We start from the raw sequence: 23,423 nt of genomic DNA on the forward strand, positions 1-23,423 counted from the left end.
GCCATGCAAAAACGCCAAGGCTGGTCTGTGGATGAAAAACGCTAGGTCCTTGCTGTGATGCAAAAACGCTAGGCCTGCTGGGGATCCTACTGAGAAGGTGCTTGTTGAATCGAAGTTCTTGTTGCCTCTTCTGCCCAAAAGTGCTAGCGCTAGGTTTCTATATATATTTGCTTAGCAAAATTGCCCTACCTAGTTCCCAACAAAAGTCACTTAAAAATAATAAGTAAAAATTGGCTAAAATAGGGAAAATAGGTCTATGCACTGTGAAAATGCTCCTGATGGTTTCTGACTGAAATCTGATGGTCATGCTGTGTGCAACGTGAGGATATGCATCTACTCTAAGTGTCTGGACATGCACGGTCTGCGAACAGACTCACAAAAGTGCCAGATCACTTCCTAATCTAGTCTGACTGAACTGAACCGAACCAATGTCATAAAGTAGCTTGTCTACGTACACACAGGGTTAGATGTGCACGTGACATCCCCTCCTTTTCAAAGTGAGGTACTGGTACCGAACTATATGGCGTCGAGGGGAGATCATCAACAGCGTCTGGAATCCTAGAAAGGACTCTTCGCCGGCCCACTCTGATGCGTGGGTCATGCGATACTTGAACTTCATAAAGGTCTGCAACGCTTGCTTCTTTGGGCCGCACCGAAAACGACAGTCATTTGTGGCTCCTTCAATGCTTTAACTTCGTCAATAGTCATGCATCTACCTTCTTCAAGAATCTCCGTGGATGAAAATTCCTGAAACCACTTCCAACACAAAAACATGAACATACCCATTCCATGTAAAGTGATTGGAAAAATACTATTCTTCTTTAAAGCCTGTGCATGCAATGCAGATGAACAAAGTCACGGAGTGCCAAACCATTCATCAAACACACGCAAACAATGGGGTCGAATCTTAACTTTCTGATCTAAATCAATCAACTGTGGCAAATCACAATGGAAATGCCTATGCGTGATGCTCAATCCTTCTTGTGCTCTTTCGGATACTGTGTCATGCCAAGGAAGAGACAGAGAATGTGAATTCCTTGAATGCAAACATTTCATCTTTCCATGAGTAATCCGCATACATCCGTGCTCATTCATGAGTGAATCGTGCTCATCGTACAATATGTCATGCCTATGAAACGGGATCACATAAGGACGGTGACTAAAATACAGGAAAGCATCACGAATGAAACACTCGAACAATGCATGCTGACTAATCATTCGAACACATAATACTTCCTGTGGGGGTTCTTTGGACCTCGACTCAAGAGCCAAGATCAGTTTTTCGTGATCAATCGAATCTTCCTGTGGGGGATCTTTGGACCTCGACTCGAGAGCCAAGATCGGTTCTTCGTGATTGATCGAATCTGCAATGAGGTTAGCTTCACTAGACAAAGTATCAACTAAACCATCATTCTTGTGAACAATCACATCATTATCCTGCAAATCATCATGCTCGTGAATAATCATATCTTGATCATGCAAATCATCATGCAAATCATCAGCATGACCATCAGATTTCGGTCAAAAACCATCAGGAGTATTTTCACAGTGCATAGTTCCTTTTACTTACGGAAGGGAGAGCCTTCCGTTCCTTTAGTGAGAGAGTGCAATGGACACAAACAAAGTGATGAACACTGTGAATGAAGGTGCATGAGACTGAGAGATAGAGAGAGAAGAATACGACACCAAAATGTTGTCAAAGCCTCCTCCGAAGGCCCCACTCTCTATGGTGAGAGCGGTCGACTATTGATTGCACAAATCTCTACAATGCTTGGACTTGCGGACGATGTCGACGACGATGAGGACGACGACGAGACGGGCTGAAATCTGAAAACGCTAAGGGCTGAAATCTGCAAATCTTTATCTGCTGAATTTTGACTCTATGTCGGTGACGATGTCGATGGCGACGATGCGACGACGACACGCTGAAAACGCAGATGCTGAAATGTGCGATTTCCGGGCTGAAACTGCAAACTACGCTAGATCTGATGTGCGGCGAGGATCTACTGCGGGATGGTGAAATTTGCGAGGTTTGGGGTTCTACTGCGGTGTCTTGATGCTGAAAACTGAAAACGCTGGTGCTACTGCTGATTTTGTTGCGATGGAATTGCAAAACGCCGAGGCTGAGCTGCAAACCAAAAACGCTAGGGCTGAAAACTGTCCTTGCTGAAAAAATCTGCTAACACTAGGGTTGATCTGCTGTGTCTTGTTGTCGCCGAGGCTGATCTGCCATGCAAAAACGCCAAGGTTGGTCTGTGGATGAAAAACGCTAGGTCCTTGTTGTGATGCAAAACCGCTAGGCCTGCTGGGGTCCCTGCTGAGAAGGTGCCTGTTGAATCGAAGTTCTTGCTGCCTCTTCTGCCCAAAAGTGCTAGTGCTAGGTTTCTATATATATTTGCTTAGCAAAATTGCCCTACCTAGTTCCCAACAAAAGTCACTTAAAAATAATAAGTAAAAATTGGCTAAAATAGGGAAAATAGGTCTATGCACTGTGAAAATACTCCTGATGGTTTTTGACCGAAATCTGATGGTCATGCTGTGTGCAACCAAAGGATATGCATCTACTCTAAGTGTCTGGACATGCACGGTCTGCGAACAGACTCACAAAAGTGCCAGATCACTTCCTAATCTAGGCTGATTGAACTGAACCCATGTCATAAAGTAGCTTGTCCATGTACACATAGAGTTAGATGTGCACGTGACACGAAATGTTGAAGGCCACCGTTGACGCCAAGCTTAACCGGATTGTTTACAATGCCTTTCGGTCAAGGACAATCCATTCTTCATCTGCCATCATTGCGGGCTTCTTTGCAAGAGCACCTAGTGGCAAATAGAGGTCCTTTTGGTAGAGATAGTCTTCAATCTGCATCCTCTAGTGTTGGTAGTTCTTGTGTGAGGTGCAGCGGAATGATTGTTTGCTCTTTGCTCAAGATGAGTGCTCTGAACTGTGCTCAAGGTTCCTTTTAGTTCTTATGGAAGGGAGAGCCTTCCGTTCTTAATGGAAAGTGCTATGATCACAAACAAAGTGAATGGACACTGTGCATGCAAGTGTATGAGACTGAGAGATAGAGAGAGAAGAGAGATACGACACCAGAGACGTTGTAAAACCCTCCTCCGAAGGCCCCACTCTCGTCGGCGAGAGTGGTCTACTTATGATTGCACAGAGTGATACAATGCGGATGCAATGGACTGATGCAACTTGGGACTATGCCGATGACGAAGACGACTTAGGGCTGAAATCTTTAGTCTTCTATCTGCTGAAAATCTGCTAATCTTTGTGCTGTTTTGGGTGGCTGAAAAATGACTATTTTGGCTGCGTTTCGGAGGGCTGAAAATGGGGGTCTTCTGCATGCATCTAGGGCTGAACCTGCTATCGTCTTCAAAGATGAAAACGCTGTTGCATCTGCCGCGATAAGGGCTGACAAGCAAAAACGCTGGTGCTGCTGTAGCGTTGGTGAAAACGCTACGGTTGTAGGTGTGTCGGCGATGGGAAACTGCAAACGCCAGGCTATGGAGGTGCTGAGGATATGCAAAACGCTGGCCTGTGGATTGATGGCGATCACTGCAAAGGAAACGCCATGGGCTAGAGAGGCTGTGGCGACACCAAATTGGAAACGCTAGGGCTAGGTGTTGATGGCGATCAAGCAAGGCTGGGAACGCCAAGTGAGGGGAGGTACTGCGGGGTTCTTGCTGAGAAGGTGCCTGTTGAGCGGGAAGCTCCTGTTGCCTCTTCTGCCAGAAAGTGCTAACTTGGGTTTCCTTATATATTAACTTAGCAAAATTGCCCTACCTACTTTTGTTGGAAAGTCACTTTAAAAATAATAAGTGAAAACTACCAAAAATAGGGAAAATAGGCTAAATGCACTGAAAATTCCCCTGATGGAATCTGATGGATTTTGAAGGGAATACTGATGATCATGCTGTGTGCAACCGGAGGATATGCATCTATTACAAGTGACTGGGCATGCACGGTTTACGAATAGGCTCACAAAAGTGCCAGATCACTTCTAATCTAGACTTGACTGGACTGACTGCACTCTGATCATGTTGTAGCTTGTCCACGGACACATAGGGTTGGATGTGTCACGTGACATCTTGCCGTTGAACTTCTCGATCTTGAGCTTCCCTTCCTCCGCCATTACTCAATCCAAGGAATCCTTTCCTTGAGATGCTTTAGCTACGAGCAAACTTTGCTCTGATACTGATTGTTAGGGAATACGACGTAGCTAAATAGATATTTGAGAAGTTTACTTGATGGAGAGAGATAATTTTTCACACGAGAGATTATAGAGAGAGAGAGAGAGAGAGAGAGAGAGAGAGAGAGAGAGAGAGAGAGAGAGAGAGAGAGAGAGAGAGAGAGAGAGAGAGAGAGAGAGAGAAATGAAATGAAATGATATATTAACGTCTTCAAAAGGCCAAAATGACCTATGAGACCATCAGATACAAAGTGGTGAATCTAATACAATGTCTGAAGTACAAGTACAAAAAGTACTGAAAGTAAAAATGAAAACTGAAAATGAAGTGTGAAATGTGAAATGTGAAAATGTAGAATAGGCCCTCAATGACAATCTGGGTGTCGTACTAGAATGCCTCTGATCTTCTGCTGGAGTCTCCGTCGATGTAGTGTGCTCCTGTGTCTCGGTCGTGGTCGTGTCGATCTCCGGAGCTCAATGGCCCTGTCAATGAGGGTGCCTCTGGTATGAATGCGGGTACAACCCTGTGCCGGTGGTTGGTCTCTTGGCTCCCTCGATCCAAAGAAGTCTGCGATCTGTCTTTGCGACTATCGTACTCCATGTCTCCCCAATAGACTGTCTCTATGTCGGTGTAGCTCAAGTAGATATAAGCCAAGGCATCTCTGGTCCTGATACCTCATGACTCTATCTAGGGGTCCAAAACCCTCCCTGAATAAGCAATGGAAGCGCCCTCGTATCTCATAATACACAGTGCAATGGCATATGTAGTGTAGCTCTGTCTCTGGCTCTCTATCGCATAGTTGACATATCCTAGACTCTGGTGGTATCCCTCTGAATCTACCCGTCTCAATCTCCAGCTGGTGTGAGGATGTGCGAATCTGACCAATAGCACATCGCAGATCATGAGATAAATGAGTGTCCATGTAGCTCGGACGAGTCACAAACCCATCCCCTGAAAGTTGGAGAAGGTGCTCTTTGTAGAAAGCCATCTTCGTGCCCAACTCCTGTATCGGCTCTACCCATGTCCTCCTGGTGTCCAACTGTATAAGATCCTGTCGAATGAGTCTAGTGATCTCCGTCCATGTGACTGGCAGGGATAGTGCATCCAGGGAATACTGAAAGGGAGGCAATCTATCCATGCTGAGACCATCATCTGAAACCATGAGGTCATCTGTGCATACCAACATGATGCATCTCCCTGCATCGCTAACTGTCTAGAGGACTCAAGAGCCAGTCTAGTATATCTGCCTCTATGTGTATCCCATAGACTGTGCATAAAGGACACTGATCTGGTAAGAGCCTCAATCTCTATAGGAGGGGCGGCTACCTCCGCTCGAATAATCGCATGTGGTACAGAGGCCTTGGCTCTAATCATTCGGGATATCATAAATACCAACGGTCTCTCCATGTTCCTCCAACTGTCATGATTCACAGATGGTCCCCAAACTTGGACCCCATAAAGCATAGCTAAAGCAACCAAAGTATCAAAGAGCCATAGTTTTATTCGTGGTTCTTGAAACTGAACCTGCGAACACATCCTCTCTAGCCCTCCTAATGCCGCATAGGCTCTGGATAGTCTAGTCTCTGCTGCTCTCCTCAGGGTAAACCTCGGTCTTGTGAATACCACCCCCAGATATGTATATTCATCTGTGTACTCCACAGTGTCCTGGTTATATATGAGTGTAGGTGCCGATCTCTTGACCCACTGTGGTGTGGTGTTAAACACCATAACCTTGGTTTTACCAAGGTTCACAGACAGTCCACTATCCTCTGCAAAGTTGTGCAATGCATCCAAATGTCTTTGCATGGCCTCTGGTGACTCTGACATTAACACAATATCATCAGCATATAATAATAAAGGGATCCATGTCCCTACCAGCTGAGCGCCTCTGTCACCCTCTCTGTCAATGTAGTTAGAGACCTCATCTACATACATACCAAAAAGTCTAGGGGACAAAGGACACCCCCGTTTCACTCCAATAGTGGAATGAACAATGTCAGAAATCCCCTCAAGAGTGCGTACCTGGCCAGTCACTGAGCCGTATAAAGCCATGGTCCCCCATATGATCTCTGTGGGTACTCCATAGAGAGAGAGAGAGAGAGAGAGAGAGAGAGAGAGAGAGAGAGAGAGCACACGATATATGTGGTTCACCCAATGTGGGCTACGTCCACGAGAAAGCAGCCACTCAATGGCTTTAGTACTTCAAAACAAGAAATAAATTACAAAGGGATTATACCCTTTTGGAGCTCCCGTCTTGCTTTACTCTCACCACCTCACGCCCACCTTGTTGCATCAACTTCACAATGCACCACAATGCTTCACCTCTTCAATTCGTTTTGTGTGTAGAAAAGGCCTCCTTTTATAGGCCAAAAAAGGGCTGCTCTCTCTCATGAGAGACAGCCGTGTGTAGCCGCCCTTGTGTAGACAACAAGTCGGACTTGGACTCTCCAATGCGCCCATGTGTGGCCTCCCTTGAGTAGACAAATCCGAGCCGATTTCTCCCATGTGCCCATGTGTGGCCGTCCTTGAGAAGACGAGTCCGATTTGAAATCGGCCATCTGCCATTGAATTCCGGCCAACCGGCCGGCCGTTTTCCGACCACCTTTCCGACCGCCGTCCGGCCATAATATTCCGGCTCGAGACTGGCCGTGGAAATTTTGGTTTTCCAGCGAGTGATTTTCTTCACGCACGATGGCTTCTCCTCATAACGGGGGCCTTACAAATGTGCATATTTAATACTGAAAATTACACGGGGTAAATCAGGTGCCATACTTAATAGTTGAGGAATAAATGCAGGGAGCAAAGAGGCCTTTCGAGCAAGGATGTGGAAGTTAATACAAGAACATTAAGGCCACCGTGTATCCTTGGTGAACACACTAAAGTTATTTAAGGAAATGCAAACCTTTGCAATCAGATTGAGTTCGCCATAAACATTCTCAAATTGAGTTCGCCATAGATGTTCTATGGCCTTGGACATAAAGTGCTCAATACGTTATGCATTCCAAGCCAATAACGGAACGCATGCGCTCACACACCTGAGCATACACTTCTCCAAAGGTCTTATCGTGGGTTTTTTATCATGTTTTTGAAACAACACTCTAACCTATCCATGAAAGACGTATTCTGATCCACAAGTAGAAAAGAATTCATACAGTATCTCCTGGCCACAACTCTATAGATGAGAATCTCCTCGTCTTCTAATACAACATAAACATGTATATTGATGGAAACAGGAACCTCTCAACTTTGTATTCCTATAACAATACAAATGGCAGAATGCTCACATCTAATGTCTCTCAGTGGAGTTCTAGTAGCAATGAGGATGAGGTGCTCTATCTGTGCGTCAATGTTTAAATTAAGCCAATTGTTGAATGCAGGGTACTGCACGACTTATGTGCAATTCTTTCAGCTCCTCCATTTGGATGCTGCCCTTTTCGAGTCATTGTGATACTAGACGCGATTCTTCATTGATTTCATGTGTTCAATCAGGGGAGGGTTCGTCAACTGTTTCCTGTGATAATGATGAGTTTGCAGCAAAGTCATCTGGATGGCCTGTGGACATTGTTAGGGTGGACGTTCCCGAGGATCCAGGTTGGTGAAAAAGTTGAAATGTTAATTTGTTTTGTGGAAAAACGGTTTCCTTTGGGTTTGAATGGTTAACTGTCAATTTTCCAAAGAAGACTACTATGTGACATTTACATTTTCTATGATTGCAAAGGGTCTGGTTTCTCTCCAAGCACAATGCTACTGTCAGAACCCCTGGTAAATGTGGATTGCTCTCCGAGAACACAATGGTCCTTTTCAGCCCGTGAGATAGCTGATGGAACATTTTTTAGTGCTATTGCAACTCATGACAAAGACAGCGAGCATGCTCACCACCAGCTAAAAAAGTATGTCTTCAGGAAATTATAATTCACCGTTTTTGACGAAGCATTCTGAGAGTTGAAAGGCGCAAATAGGTTATATTTCAAAATAAGTTTGACTTTTCGTGGCCATGGTGATGCCTATGAGGTGGCTCTTGCCCGATGGTATGCGGCCCTTGCCCGACCATTTTACATGGCTTATATTTGGAAGGGATCAGCACCTCCCCCTGTGGGCCCTTTGGTGTGTCGAAAAAAAATAAAAAGCTAATGACTTTTCTATCGAAGGCTGCTATGTGATGCATTTTTTAGCAAGTTATACTCCGCAATTCTGCTGGTTTGAGGCTCCAATCTATTTTTCTCCACATGCAATCCTAGCAAGGTCTTTTTACTGCTTAATCCGAAGTGCGTTTTCCCTAATAATCATGTGGCTTTCTATTATGGGCCAGGATCCAATATACAGTAGTTTAAGTTTCTTGCTATCAATTTATAGCATAATGTTTTGTCATGCGGATGACTACCATGAGTCTATAACTTGCACTTTCCTCAATAGACGAATCTGGGATTTTCCTCGATTCATCTAGTCCTAAACTGTATATGCTCCAGAATCACTATCTCCACCATCTTAATTGTCTTGGTATTTCTATCATTGCTTCATCTTTTGTCTATTTTATGTTCCTGTATAGCTCTGAAGAAGAACACATAGCAGAAAAAAGAATTTTAATGTATGAAGTTCTCATGATAGGACCATTTCATAAACCAAAGCTGCAAGTCTTGGTAGGAAGATTACATCTTATTGCTAATCAAGTAGGTCTTTTTGTTCACATCCAGGTATTTCAAAGATGATCCAGTCTTGAACCCTCTAACACCATGGCATCGGCCTCCATTGAAGAATGTGTTTTGCATTTATGGAATCGATCTGAAAACAGAGGTTGGGCATTCGTTGAGTTATTTGATAGAGAAAGGAGGAACTGCATCTGATGGTGATTCCTTTCTGCTAATTCATATAAATGGATGTCATTTTTTCATGTTTTGTAGCTCAAGAAATCTCATCTTCCCCAAAACTTTGTTAATCTTACTTTTAGTTGGGTTCTTTCTTTGAAGCTCATCTTATTATTTACCTGTTCTATCATCGTAGTTGGATTTGTCTGTCTCCTTATTCTGGCATAGTATGCTTTAAAAATATGTTTCTTTTTTCTATGCTTTGGATGCATTTAGTTTTCCAAACGTTCAAATCTGTATAGCTGATGCAGGTTGGCTATCACTATGCTCTCAGTAATAAGCCTTATCCAGACAATTGGATCCTTACAGATGTTATATATGAGACCGAAGGCGGAGCCCTCCAATCGAGGTAAGTTTTTTAGGGGTGCGCTAAAATTTCTTGAGAGAGTGAAAAATAAGTTTATTCTTGGTGGCGGGAGTGTGTTATGCTACTTTTTAGCATTGTCTTGTGCTGTCCTCGATACATCAAATTTGAGTACAATGATTGGGATTTTGATTAGTCTCCTCCTTTTTTTACTGGATTCAGCATGTAGCTTTTTCTGTAGCTTTCCCTTTGTGTCTTTGTATACAGTCTTTTTAGCTTTTGTTTCTTTTGCGTATTTTTGTTGTTTGTATTCTTGCTAGCCAACACGTTTTGAAGACCTCACCCAATTAAGATTAGATGTCTGAACTGCCGAAGTTACAAAGCTTAGATTTTGATTTCCTTGAAACTCCAAAGGAGCCTTTTTCTTTTCTACTTCGGCAGTGCGTTGCATAGGCTAAGTCACTTCATGCTGGTTCTGCATACTATGGTGGTTCAAGAAAACCCTAGAGATGGTAGAAGCAAGAGCATCTGTCATCACTTCATAATAGCAGGGAGTTTCTTGAAGTTTATCTGGAAAGTTCCCATTGATAGGCATCTAAAAGTGCCTGTAGCAGGCTACAGTGTCACTTTCACAGGACACAGTTACAGTTAGTACAGTTGGTCTGGTCTGTTCACACTGGACGGACACTTGGGCAATGACACGTGGCAGGGATACGGATGGTGGCCTAGTGGACATGTGGCCAGGTCACACTTAGCTGGCTGACATTTATGGGCCGTTGGTGGCTCTTTATGATTGTATCTATGAGTAGTAGCCGTTGGGTCATTATCATCATCTTATCTTGTACGTAGTCGGAGAGAGAGAGTGTTACACAGAGCACTGCTTCACCATCCTTGCACATCTGAGCCTCGACACCCCATTTGTACCTGTGAGTCCTGGGCTGGAGCTGAGTGTGCTGCCACGCCAGAGTCTGTACATGGTTCTTTGAGCTAGTCGAGTCCACATGTTCTGGTCCATTGTTGTGTCTCTGTTGTTATCCATTGTTTTTGTGTTTCATTCTGTTTGAGAGAGTTTCCATTCGTTTGAGTGAGATTGTCACGCACCTTGCACTGAGGGGCACCCACATTGTAGAGAGCACGACACATTATCCGTGCTACAGGTGCTCTTATTTTGGCGATCACGGTGGGACCTCAACTGAAGTCTCACTCTGTTGAGTAGCTGGTTTCTTCGCTTCGCCTGTGCAGCCTGATCTAGTTTCACCCATTGACAGCTCAACCTAGCTGGTCTAGTCTCTTGACAGCTTAACCTAGCTGGTCTAGTCTTTCGCCTTGTTGGTCTAGTCCTCTCTCGCCCTGGTCCACCCAGTGCTAGTCCTGGTCTGGTTCTTCTCGTCCCTGGTCTAGTCCTTCCTCGTCCTGGTCCACGCCAGGTGGTCTAGTCACTCGCCCTGGTCTAGTAGAGTCTAGACCAATGTTCAGCCAAGTGAAGGTTGTCTTGCCCAAGTGAAGGTCTTCTTGCCCAAAGCTTGGTGGGGTTGGCGGTTACTGCATGACACATACAAGGAGGTCTTTGGAGCGTCAAAGTGCACTACTGAGTCCTCTGAAGTACTACCACAGACGGCGTCAACCCCTGGTGCCTAGTAGAAGCATATTAACCCCATCACCCATACCTACTCATACTGCTACCTCCATTTCTTCGACCGGCTCTACATCCTCCAGGTCACCTTCTCCGGTAAGGCTCTCCCCCATTTTGTTACAGCAAGCTAGTGAGCAACAGACTCAGGAGCAAGAAGCCATGGAGGAACTCACAAGTGTTCTGGCAAAGGTGAACATCAAGTTCCCTACCTTTAAAGGTCTCTCCGCAGAAGATGTAGACGACCATGCTCGGAGGTTTGTCTCTCTTTGCAGAGGTCGTGGCCTCAACAGAGAAGACGCATACCTGGTGCTCTTCCCTTCCACCTTGGATGGTCTTGCAGATAAATGGTACAGTCAGTTTGCTGAAAACCACTTTACTACTTGGACCATGTTAAGACAGCAGTTCTGTGAAGCTTTCCGACCAGGCGATTATCAAGAGAAGATTCTAGATGAGTTGGCCAACCTGTTGCTCCAGCCCAAGGAGACATTTGCAGAGCTCATGACCAGAATAAAGTCCCTGGTCGCCAAGCTGCCTCAGCAGCCAGGGGAATTCATGGTGAAGAAGTGGGTAGAGAAGGCTCTGCCTAAGACTTCTCAACAAAAGCTGAGAGAAAGTCTCCGTCCTGAAGCCAGTCTGGAGGATTTTGTTGCTACTGCTACAAGAATAGAGGGAGCAAGAAGGCAATTCACTGACTCTCTTCAGTTAGATACTGCCCCTGTACTCATGGACAGTCCATCAGACCCCTTCTTTAAGAAGGGAACTGGAAGCCCTAAAGTTACAGCGGGCCCTTCACGAAGAGAGATCCTTCTCTCTCAGATAGGAGAAGCCTCCACATCAAGAGGCTTATGATCAACTTAAAAGAGAGTTAGAAGAGCTCAGGTCTCAGCAGGAGACTAAGGCTATGGTATGGTGTAGTTCATGCCGCTCTCCAGGACACCCTCCACAGGACTGTCCCCTTCGCTCTTATTGCCACTTCTGCGAAAAATCGGGTCATGAAGATAAGGATTGCTACTATATAAAGGGATTGCACAAAATACAGCAAAGTCTTGGTCCTACTCTCCAACAGGGATTAGCACCAGCATCAAACATGGTTTCCCACTACAGCCATCCCAACTACATGCCACCTTTGCTCAATACCCCTGCTGTCCAAGGTATGTCAAGTACTTTCCCGACTCAAAGTTTTTATAATGCTAATGCCACCTCAACCCCTCAGAGCTTCTACACTTCAGCCTCCAGCTCCATGCAGCAACCACCTCGTCCCCCGTTTCGTCCTTCCAATCGGCCCATACTTTGCTACAGATGCGGAGAATATGGGCATTATCAGAGCAAGTGTCCTTTACCTGAGGGGTCCCCTCCTTGTCATCATTGCCCCGATTCGAAGGTTCACTACAGTAAGGATTGTCCCACGCAAAGGGCATCCACGTCTTCAAGCTCGACTCAGAACCAACAAGAAATCACCTTCCCAAAGATAAACTTGATTACTGTGAACACAGTGCCTCAACCATCACCTGCTACTCATGTGGTTAAGCCACTGCAAGTGGAGGAGCCTGCTGTTGTCCTTACTCGGGCACAAAGAGCAGCTCTTGGTCTTAGTCTGCCCACAGGTCCACCTCGCTAGTCCCCACTTCCTCAAGCTGGTCTATTTGACCCAAAGGACGAGTCCTTCAAAATTGCTCAGAGCAAACCAACTTCCCTGTTATTTGACGTTGATGGAGCCTTCTTGGAAGCAGTGGCTGACTTGGAATAGCTTAAGGTCCCAAAGGGAGCCCAGTTCGAAGGCGCCAAGCCTACAGCAGAAGCCATCTTGAAAAATACTTTTCAGCAGGTGTCACTATACGACATGCTAAGGCTTGACACAACACTTAGAAGTGACACCTTGTCAGTCATTCAGTCTCTGTACCCGGGGGCTGGGCCTAGTGGCGGGCACCTCCCTGCCCTCAGAGTCTTATTTGATTTCCTATCCATCTGCTCCCCTCACCGATTATAAAAGTCCTCGCCTCACTGTATCTATTCTTGGGCACCAGCTATCTGGCGTCATCGTTGATGGAGGATGTGGAATCAATTTGATGGCCGAATTCACCTATGATGGCCTTAGGTCTAAAGCCTACCCGACCTGCTCCTTTCACTGTTACATTGGCAGATCAGAGAACAGTCTACCCAGTGGGCATAGTCGACAAGGTGCCTCTGAAGGTACAAGATTTCACTTTTAACTTGGATTTTGTGGTAGTTAATCTTCCCCAGGTAGAGGGAGGTTATCCCTTGCTGATTGGTAGGCCATGGTTGCGACATACGAAAGCACTTCACGACTGGGGAACCGACGCCATGTGGATACATACTCCTGGCTCTCCAATGCAACAAATTCGTCTCGAAGGAGGTATGGATCCGGTCGTTCAGCATAGCTCTTTGTCAGTAGAATCCAACCCTGATTTGGAGCAGCCGGTCCCTCTTGATGGGTCCGATGAAGACTTACTGCAGTGGTTAGAAGCCACCTCTTCGATGCCATGCTATGTAGTCTCTCTTCAACCTTTGGCAACAGATTCACCCTCTCCCCTTGATCCTACATCTGAAGCTACACCTGAAGCCAGTAATCCCAGTCAACCAAGTGAGCCAGAACCAAGTGGACCGGTCTCTGGTGCCCATCTTTCAGAGGGTCCCTTGATGGAAACCGTCAGCCTGGGTGAGTCTATAACCCACCATAGAAGGGGAAAAAAGTCTCCCTTGCAAGAGTTGGCCAACACCCCAGATCCTTCCTTAGCCTCTACTCCATCTGACTCTCCACCCATGCCGGCGCACTTTGAGGTATCTGAGGATTTACCATTTGCAGAGCTTCCATCAGGATGGTTGCAAGAAGAGTATGCTGATTTCAACATTGATCAAACGCCAGCTCATAATGTCCAAAAGCTAACAGAGGTGGCACGGTCTTCTCCCCCTGACGCAGCCTCGCCCATTGCGCCGCCTGACCCAGTCAGAGAGGTCAACCTAGGCGGCCCTGACAACCATCAGCCCATCTTATTAGCCACTTGGTTATGGGATCACCCCGCTCTTCTCGACCTGGTAATCTCTTTTGTGCGCTCTTTCAAGGATGTGTTTGCCTGGTCTTACCACGATTTGGAAGGAATCCCAGCAGAGCTAGGAGTCCACACAATTCCTCTGGTTGAGGGGGCTAAGCCGGTCAGAGGACGGGCATACAAACTGAATCCCAAGTATGCAGAAGCAGTCAAAATCGAGTTAGAAAAAATGCAAGAAGCAGGTATTATTGTACCAGTAGAGCACTCAGAATGGTTGTCCCCTATGGTTATTGCCCCAAAGAAGCAGTCCAACAAAATTCGAGTTTGCGTTGACTACCGGGCTCTGAATAAGGTCACAATCCCGGATGGATTTCCGACACCTTTCACTGAGAGAGTCCTCGAAGATGTCGCTGGCCATGTACTGTATAGTTTTATGGACGGGTTCAGCGGCTACAATCAGTTAGGAATACATCCTGACGACCAAATCAAAACAACTTTTGTGACTCCTTGGGGTATTTTCATCTACACTAGAATGTCTTTTGGGCTTAAAAATGCACCCCCTTCTTTCAATCGCATAGTATATCTCATCTTTTGTCCTCTGCTTACTGATCACCTTCGCATTTTCATGGACGACTTTTCCACCTTCTCGGGTGCTCAATGTTCGACCCCAGTAGAAAATCTAAAGGAGCATCTTGCTCAGCTCTCTGCAGTCTTCCTCAGGTGCAGAGAGACACGTTTGAAGCTCAATCCGAACAAGTGTCATTTTTTGGTCACAGAGGGCACACTGTTGGGCCATGTGGTGTCTGCTCAAGGTTTAGCACCTGACCCAGAGAAGATAGTGTCCATCTTGAAGTTACCTCCTCCCATAAATCCCAAAGGTGTTCAAAGCTTTGTGGGCCACACCGGCTATCATCGTAGGTTTATACGTATGTATGCACAGGTGGCTCAACCATTGACCCGGCTCACTAGTGCTGCTGTTCCCTTCCAGTGGTCAACACCTGAGGCCGAAGCATTTGCATACCTCAAAAAAGGCCTCACTGAAGCGCCTATTCTAGTTGCCCCGGATTGGGCCCTACCTTTTCATGTGCATACAGATGCGAGTCTGCTGGCTGTGGGTGCTGTGCTGACTCAGCCTAGCAAAGAGTTCAACTTGGATCACCCTGTACATTATGCAAGTCGCCTGCTCACCAAAGCAGAGCGCAACTATAGCACCACAGAGAGGGAAGGTTTGGCTATAGTGTATGCTCTACAAAAATTTTGTCACTATTTGCTAGGGGTCCACTTCACAATTATTACTGATCACCATGCCTTGCGCTATCTGCTTAATAAGCGACAGGTTGCAGGTCGAGTATGGCGATGGCTCCTCCTATTCCAAGAGTTTGACTTTGAAGTGGTACTCCGTCCTGGTAAGCATCATGTAATGGCTGACCACCTCTCTCGCATTCACACAGGTGAAGAAGCTACCGGGATTGCGGATGACTTTCCGGATAGCAGTCTTTTTAAAATCGATACAACATCGGAATGGTACGGCGAGGTCCTACATTTTCTATCTATTGGGCTGTACCCAGAGAAGGCATCTCCACTGCAGAAGAGGAGATTGCTGTTGAAGTCCAGGCCTTTCACTCTGATTGGGGGCCAGCTCTACAAATCGGGACCAGATGGTGTTCTGAAGCGTTGTGTCTCGCCTCATGAGGTGGAGCATATTCTAGAGGATGCCCACAATGGTCCCACTGGTGGCCATTACCCTGGTCACATCACTGCCCAGAAGATTCTACAGAGTGGTCTATGGTGGCCCTACGTTTTTAAGGATGCAATAGCATATTCTAAGGTTTGTGATGTGTGCCAGCGCTGTGGGCCGAAGCCAAGTAAGCAATCCAACCGTCCTCTGCAGGTTTCAGTGGCGTGGCTACCTTTTGAGAGATGGGGCTTGGACTTTGTGGGTCCAATATATCCCCCGGCTCAACCAGGTAATCGCAAATATCTGCTAGTGGCTACAGACTATGCAACAAAGTGGGCAGAGGTATTGGCGACAATAGATTGCACTGGCAATATAGTATCCAAATTTTTATATGAAAATATTTTATGCAGATTTGGATGTCCCTTAGAGATCACCAGTGATAGGGGCAGTCATTTTGTCAATGGCATGATCTCAAATTTGCTGGCCAATTACAAAATTTTTCATCGCAAGTCGTGCTCTTATTACCCTAGAGCCAATGGGCAGGCAGAGAGCACCAACAAGGTTCTGATCGCCCTACTGCGAAAAGCATGTCATCTCCATCCAGCATCGTGGGCTCAGGCTGTGCACGGCACTCTTTGGGCATACCGCACATCTCTCAAAGCAACAACGAATCAAACGCCTTTTCAACTTGCTTTCGGTTTGGAAGCCATAGCTCCATTTGAGTTCAACTCCGGATCCCCTAGGGTGGGCAGTCTGCGTGCAAGTTGGGGCATGGAATCTGCTTCTATATCCTGTCTCACCTTATTGGATGAAAGCCGCTGTTTGGCTTCACATGCTCTGCAAGCGGAGCAACTTCGTCGCAAAGCGTGGCATGATCGCCACCTTAGAAAGCCGAAAATAACGCAAGGCACACTGGTGCTACTCTATCAGGCAAAATATTTGAAAAAAGCAAAGAAGCTGGTTTCAGCTTGGCAAGGGCCCTTCGTGGTGGAAGAGATTTTACCAGAGGGAGCAGTTCAGTTAGTCACTCTAGAAGGCGTTCCCTTGCCACTGGTAAACGGATCAAGGATTAAATGCTATCACTCGTCCTAATTATATACACATCTACTGATGATAGATATCCCAACACCATATGATTATTCCCTCCTCTCAGTTCGGTATTTCTCCTTGGCTTACCATTTTCCGCTCTTCTCAAATCTTCCTCATGACAGCTCTTATCTTTCAAAACTCCCCTTGTTTCAATGCATGCATCAGTACTGTTGTTCTGTCTTTGTCTCTGCTCCCCTCTGTAATTTCCGAGGTTCAAGTCTCATCGAATAGATCTTTTGATTATTGGATATGGTTCGCGATTAAATCAGCTCAACTGCATCTCTCTTTTCCGTCTCTAATTTTTTAAATGCACTCTCACCATCGCATCTCTATCCTTGCCGTTCCGGAGCAATATCTTTTAAAATACTCCTCAAACTGTTTCAATCCCTAGTTCTTCATTCTTTCAATTGGTTATCTGTTCCCTATCGTTCACACATGCAAGTTCAGTTTCTGCAGGGTGAGAATTTCAACTCACCTTTCATAGCATATATCTGGTAGATAGCTATTTCTGGTTAGTGAGACTCCGACTCTATTTTTTTCGCGCTGTCCCTTGCTTAATGAGCCCCCTATTAACCCTTGTTCCCTCTTCTTGCTGGTGTTCCTTGCTTAATTAGCTCCATCCCCAAAGTCTCTTCCATACTGTAGAAGTCGCCCCTAATTCCTAGTTTCCCTCACATTTACCCACTCTCAACCCTTCCCCTCGTTGCCCCTATTGACCCCTGCCTAGAACTCGCCCCCTTCCCTTGCAGCTCTCGCCCCTACCCTCTCCCAGCACCCCCTCTCGCCCCTACCCTATAATCTCCCCCCTACCCTCCCATCCCCTCCCCTCTCGCCCCTACCCTCCCCCTGCAACCCCTCTCTCCCCTATCCTATATAATCTCGCCCCTACCCTCCCCTCTCGCCCCTACCCTGCCCCTGCAACCCCTCTCGCCCCTATCCTATATAACTCGCCCCTACCCTCCCCCTCTCGCCCCTACCCTCTCCCAGCACCCCTCTCGCCCCTACCCTCCCCTCTCGCCCCTACCCTCTCACAGCAACCCCTCTCGCCCCTATCCTATATAACAAGCCCCTAACCTCTCCCTCTCGCCCCTACCCTCTCCCAGCACCCCCTCTCCCCTACCCTCACCCTCTCGCCCCTACCCTCTCCCAGCACCCCTCTCGCCCCTACCTCTCTCAACAACCCTCTCGCCCTACCCTCTAAAAATTTCACTTTCGCCCCTACCCTCTACCCCTGCCCTATGTTTGTTCGAATTTACCCCTACCCTCAATTACTCGCCCCAGCCTAAATCGTTTTGCAGAAAATTCAAAGCATCTGACTGAGTGCTTTTTCATCGCCCCAGCCTAAATCGTTTTGCAGAAATTCCAACTTGGCTACTCAGTGCTTTTCCATCACTTGGCTACTCAGCGGCTCTGATTGTCATCCGACCTCACCATGGCAGGAGGTAGCAAGCAGGAGAAACAGCCAGAGGGAAGTAGCAAGAAAAAGGTAGAGTTGAAGAGGAGGAAACCTTTGGTTACAGAATCAGAAAGCGAAGCAGAGGAAGTATCTGCAAGCAGCAGTAGCCATGACATAGATGACTTTACCTCCAGTGACCCAAGTGATGAGAGCTACAAAGCAGACTCCGCAGCATCTGATGATTCATATGTAAATTCCGAGTCAGGTGCTTCCAGTGATCAGGAGGAACATTCAAAAGCGGCTCAGAAAAAAGAAAAACATCAAATCATCACTCATGAAATCAAGAGGCCTGCTTCTTCAAAAAATCGCACAGCATTCTCATTACATTTTCATATGCAACAACCTCGACCATCTCTCAATGAGGTGCTTTCGACTGCTCAGCTACGGACTCTGGGCCTCACAGCATTGGCTGATGCAAATTTACCTAATACGGTTCCAGCAGAATTGATACATCAACTGTTGAAAAACTTTCCAAAGGTCTGGGGCCACAAGCTAACAGCTACAAGGCTTGGCCATGCCATGGGTATGAGCAACTTTCCAGCTGTGAAGTCTACTACTCGCACTTTCTCTTTGTTGTCCAAGGATGCGACAATTCAAGCATGTCAAGAGCTATTGAGCTCGGATCACCCAAATTATGAACGAAACACACGGCTTCTCGCAATCTTCAGGTATTACTTTCTGGCTCGGGATGCAAAAGAAGACAAGGTAAAAACAGATATTCTCACTACATTTTCCCACTGCGACGGGCTATACTGTTTAATCCACACTATCCCATGTGGATTCCACCAAATTCTCTTCAGCTCTTTGCAGTCTAGGGCTAAAAGATTTCGGGCCCAAGTGCAGTCTGTGCAGTTCAGTTTTAGATGTTTTGCGGCACCTCTCTTGGCATGGATCATAAACATACCTATTAACATAAATGAAGTGGATGAGGAACAGGGAACCTCGAAAGGGAAAAGGAAAACCGTGAGCATGCAAGTTGACCCCACAGTCCCCAAGAAAAAGAAGATCAAGGCGAAAGTGGTGAAGGATACAATGAAGTCTCTACTCTCCTTGCCAATTTCTGAGAGCCAGGAGACTAGGGTACATCTTCAACGTCATACGTCTACTTCTACACCTGGTTCTGCTGTGCCGGCACCAATGTCTACTGCCGCTCCTCAGGACAGGATGGTCACTTCACCCATACAGGATCCTCTTCCTTCTTCTCCCATCTTCACTCATACACCGGTCAACATATCACTCGCTCCACCTACAACAACAATCTCCGAGGCACCTACTACACCAAGTGTCCCTACTTCTAGCTCGTCGGATGTGCCACCAACTGTACCTACTTCTAGCTCGCCGGCAGTGCCACATGTGCGCCCTCCAGCATCACATCCATCTGAGGGATCTTCAGGTAGGACCAACTCCACTTCTGTGTTTCAGCTTTCAGAGAAGTTACTTCAGGACTCCAGAGCTGCTATTGCCACCATCGAGCTAGGCGTGGAGCAGCTAGCTGTAACCCACCAGCATCACTCCGCCACATACGCAGCTATGGAGGGATCTCTGCGAGTGGCCGAGAGTGCCATCGCAGATCGAGATGCAACGATTTTTGCACTACAGCAGGCATTGAAGATAAAGTCGAGGATTATTGATGACCTAAAAGCACAGGTGCAGGGATTTCAAGAAATGCTTATGTATGATAACAGGCCTACCCAGGCTCCTGTGGGATATGGATGGACTGGACTAGGGATACAGGTTCAGAATCCAGCAGGCTTTGCAGCGCCAGCAGGTCACTCTCAGCCCTCTCAGCAGTTCATGGGACACTACCCAGCAGGTCCCTCTCAGCCCTCTCCGCAGGTCATGGGACACTACCCACAGCCCCAGTTCCAGTACTTCACTCAGCAGGGGTCTCAGGTCCAGATGCCACACATGCAGAGCCAGAGTGTTCTTTGCTGTGACGGTGTTGCTGGTGCACACCGCCATGGTTGCGTTACTAGGCGTCTGGAGTTCACTTCAGGGCAGGTGCTTCCATCCGCTGTGCAGCAGATGGCTGCTACAACCACAGGAAACCAGGTTATGCAGAGCACAGTACAGCAACCGCATAGTTACACAATCGATTTGATGGCTCCTCCCGATCCGGATACTTCTGGAGCAGCAGTGGCGACGACACTTTCCCTTGGGTGACAGGACTGTGCTCTTACCCCACCTTTCATTGTACATATAGTTACTTTTTGCAGTTTCATTCAGTTTTGGCTCACCGAGACGGTGACCAGTCTTGTGGCGGGCAACCTGTAGTAGGCTACAGTGTCACTTTCACAGGACACAGTTACAGTTAGTACAGTTGGTCTGGTCTGTTCACACTGGACGGACACTTGGGCAATGACACGTGGCAGGGATACGGATGGTGGCCTAGTGGACATGTGGCCAGGTCACACTTAGCTGGCTGACATTTATGGGCTGTTGGTGGCTCTTTATGATTGTATCTATGAGTAGTAGCCGTTGGGTCATTATCATCATCTTATCTTGTACGTAGTCGGAGAGAGAGAGTGTTACACAGAGCACTGCTTCACCATCCCTGCACATCTGAGCCTCGACACCCCATTTGTACCTGTGAGTCCTGGGCTGGAGCTGAGTGTGCTGCCACGCCAGAGTCTGTACATGGTTCTTTGAGCTAGTCGAGTCCACATGTTCTGGTCCATTGTTGTGTCTCTGTTGTTATCCATTGTTTCTGTGTTTCATTCTGTTTGAGAGAGTTTCCATTCGTTTGAGTGAGATTGTCACGCACATTGCACTGAGGGGCACCCACATTGTAGAGAGCACAGCACATTATCCATGCTACAGTGCCCCATTTCAGCCATGGGTGTCTATTGAAGGCTCTAACTTATGTGGACCTTATTACTCGGGTGTGCCTCAAGCACCTCTGCAATGTATCAGCAAAGTGAAATCGACTGTTGTGTGGTTAGAACTAGAGAGGTATTTTTCAACTAGTGTGTTACAATCTAAGATCTTCAGGTATTTACTCTGAAAGACTGAAGTATTAAGGTTTCTATGTGAGAATCATGATATTGTTTCTGTTCATTAATTTGCCAATGATCATCAGGTCTGGGGCATCAGTTGAAGGAAATTCAAGAAACAGCAGTGGAGATGCAACGGTACTCTTTTGTACCTCATGTTCCTTTATTTTTCTTGTAGATTGTCGATGGCAGGCTGCAGAAGAGAGCATACATTTGTACTGTTTGCTAGTTTTGAGATGAAAGACACTGTTTAGTAGACCAAAAAGTTGTTTGGAGATTTTAAAATTATGTTGATTGCCCATGAACTTTTGTAATGGAATTATCAAACCCATGAGTAGAGACTTGAACATTTCTCTATGCATCGCCCAAGGGGCAGTCACCATACATGACTTGAGATGAGGGCATATGGGAGTTCTCTAGGGATGGGGATGTCATCCTCCTAGAGGACTTCAATGCCAAGACGGGACACTCTCAAACAGCCTTCTATGTTACCTTAGAGGAGATGTTAAGAGAGCTGAATGTCAATGATCTAGGATTGGCCAGGTGCTCATAGGACGTGGTGCATAATGAGTATGCAAGATATTTGATAGACATGGGGACTGCACATGGACTGGCCATCGTGAATGGCCTACAAAGATTTCCAGCAACAAATGGGTTCACTTGTTTTGCTCACAGACATGGGGCTAGCACAATGGACTATGTTATGGCTCAACAGAGTTTTATACCATCTATTCAGGATTTTACAATCAGCCCTACGCCTGTTGGGGTAGCAGCAGATCAGGCCCTCCTCACATTTACAGTTTCTTTCTAGTTTAGTATAGCTCCGTTGGCCTAGGCACCTATGCATACTCGATACACTTTTGCATCGAAGACTGACTCTGTCTACATGGCCACAGAGGAGCCGGGATGCCCATTACAAGAGCTTACCTAGATATTGACAGAGACTCTACATGATGAAGCAGTGTAAGCATACCCACACACCCAACCGGGGCACAAACAACGTTCCAGGAGTATCCCCCTGAATAGTTGGTATGATGAGGAGTGTAGTAGAGAAACAAGAGCCACACTCTAGGGAGAGGTGCTTCTGGGAGCCATTTCTCATACAGTCACAGATAGCCGTCCAACGTCTAGTGCGACAGAAGGAGAGGACTTACCTTGCTCGGTTAGAGGAGTTGTTGTACAAGCTATTCCTGTGTTAGGTGCAGCGGAATGATTGTTTGCGCTTTGCTCAAGATGAGTGCTCCGAACTGTGCTCAAGGTTCCTTTTGTTCTTATGAAAGGGAGAGCCTTCCGTTCTTAATGAGAGAATGCTATGATCACAAACAAAGTGAATGGACACTGTGCGTGAAAGTGTATGAGACTGAGAGATAGAGAGAGAAGAGAAATACGACACCAGAGACGTTGTAAAACCCTCCTCCGAAGGCCCCACTCTCGTCGGCGAGAGTGGTCTACTTATGATTGCACAAAGTGGTACAATGCGTATGCAATGGACTGATGCAACTTGGGACTATGCCGATGACGACGACGGTGATAACGACGACGACTTTAGGGTTGAAATCTGTGATCTTCTATCTGCTGAATTTCGGGACTGTTTCGGTGGCTGAAAATGACTGTTTTGGCTGCGTTTTTATGGGCTGAAAATGGAGGTCTTCTGCAACCAACTAGGGTTGAATCTGCTACCGTCTTCAAAGCTGAAAACGCTGCTGCATCTGCTACGGTAAGGCTGAAAACCAAAAACGCTGGCAGATCTGGGAGTTGCTAGCAAAAACGCTAGGCAATCAGGAACTGCTGCTGGAATCCAAAAACGCTATGCAAGCTAGAACTGTTGCTGGAATCCAAAAACGCTATGCAATCTGGTGATGATGGCGATGATGCAAACTGGAAAACGCTGGGGTATCTGTGGCGAGGATGGAGACCAAAAACGCCAAGGGTGCTGATGGGGGTTCCTGTTGAGAAGGTGCCTGTTGAGCGGGAAGCTCCTGTTGCCTCTTCTGCCCTTTAGTGCTAACTTGGGTTTGCTTATATATTAACTTAGCAAAATTGCCCTACCTACTTTTGTTGGGAAGTCACTTAAAAATAATAAGTTAAAAATAGGAAAAATAGGCTAAATGCACTGGAAAATTCCCCTAACTGATTCTAATGGATTCTGATGGGAATTCCGATGATCATGCTGTGTGCAACGAGAGGATATGCATCTATACCATGT

General features: G+C 46.5%; 1 protein-coding gene across 2 annotated transcripts in view; it reads left to right on the forward strand.

The window, feature by feature from the left end:
* Window positions 1-23,423, forward strand: part of PSAT1 (phospholipid sterol acyl transferase 1) — a 102,864-nt gene that overhangs the window by 73,760 nt on the left and 5,681 nt on the right. For both annotated transcript variants that reach the window (XM_086485701.1, XM_086485700.1), the window contains 5 exons: window positions 7,572-7,785; window positions 7,913-8,084; window positions 8,886-8,985; window positions 9,308-9,405; window positions 21,304-21,355. In XM_086485701.1, coding sequence (XP_086341827.1) covers window positions 7,572-7,785; window positions 7,913-8,084; window positions 8,886-8,985; window positions 9,308-9,405; window positions 21,304-21,355 — 636 coding nt within the window. The remainder of the gene's footprint in view (window positions 1-7,571; window positions 7,786-7,912; window positions 8,085-8,885; window positions 8,986-9,307; window positions 9,406-21,303; window positions 21,356-23,423) is intronic.

This window comes from Adiantum capillus-veneris, chromosome 16 (assembly GCF_014529385.1).
Source record: "Adiantum capillus-veneris isolate H3 chromosome 16, ASM1452938v2, whole genome shotgun sequence".
NCBI classification, from domain to species: domain Eukaryota; kingdom Viridiplantae; phylum Streptophyta; class Polypodiopsida; order Polypodiales; family Pteridaceae; genus Adiantum; species Adiantum capillus-veneris.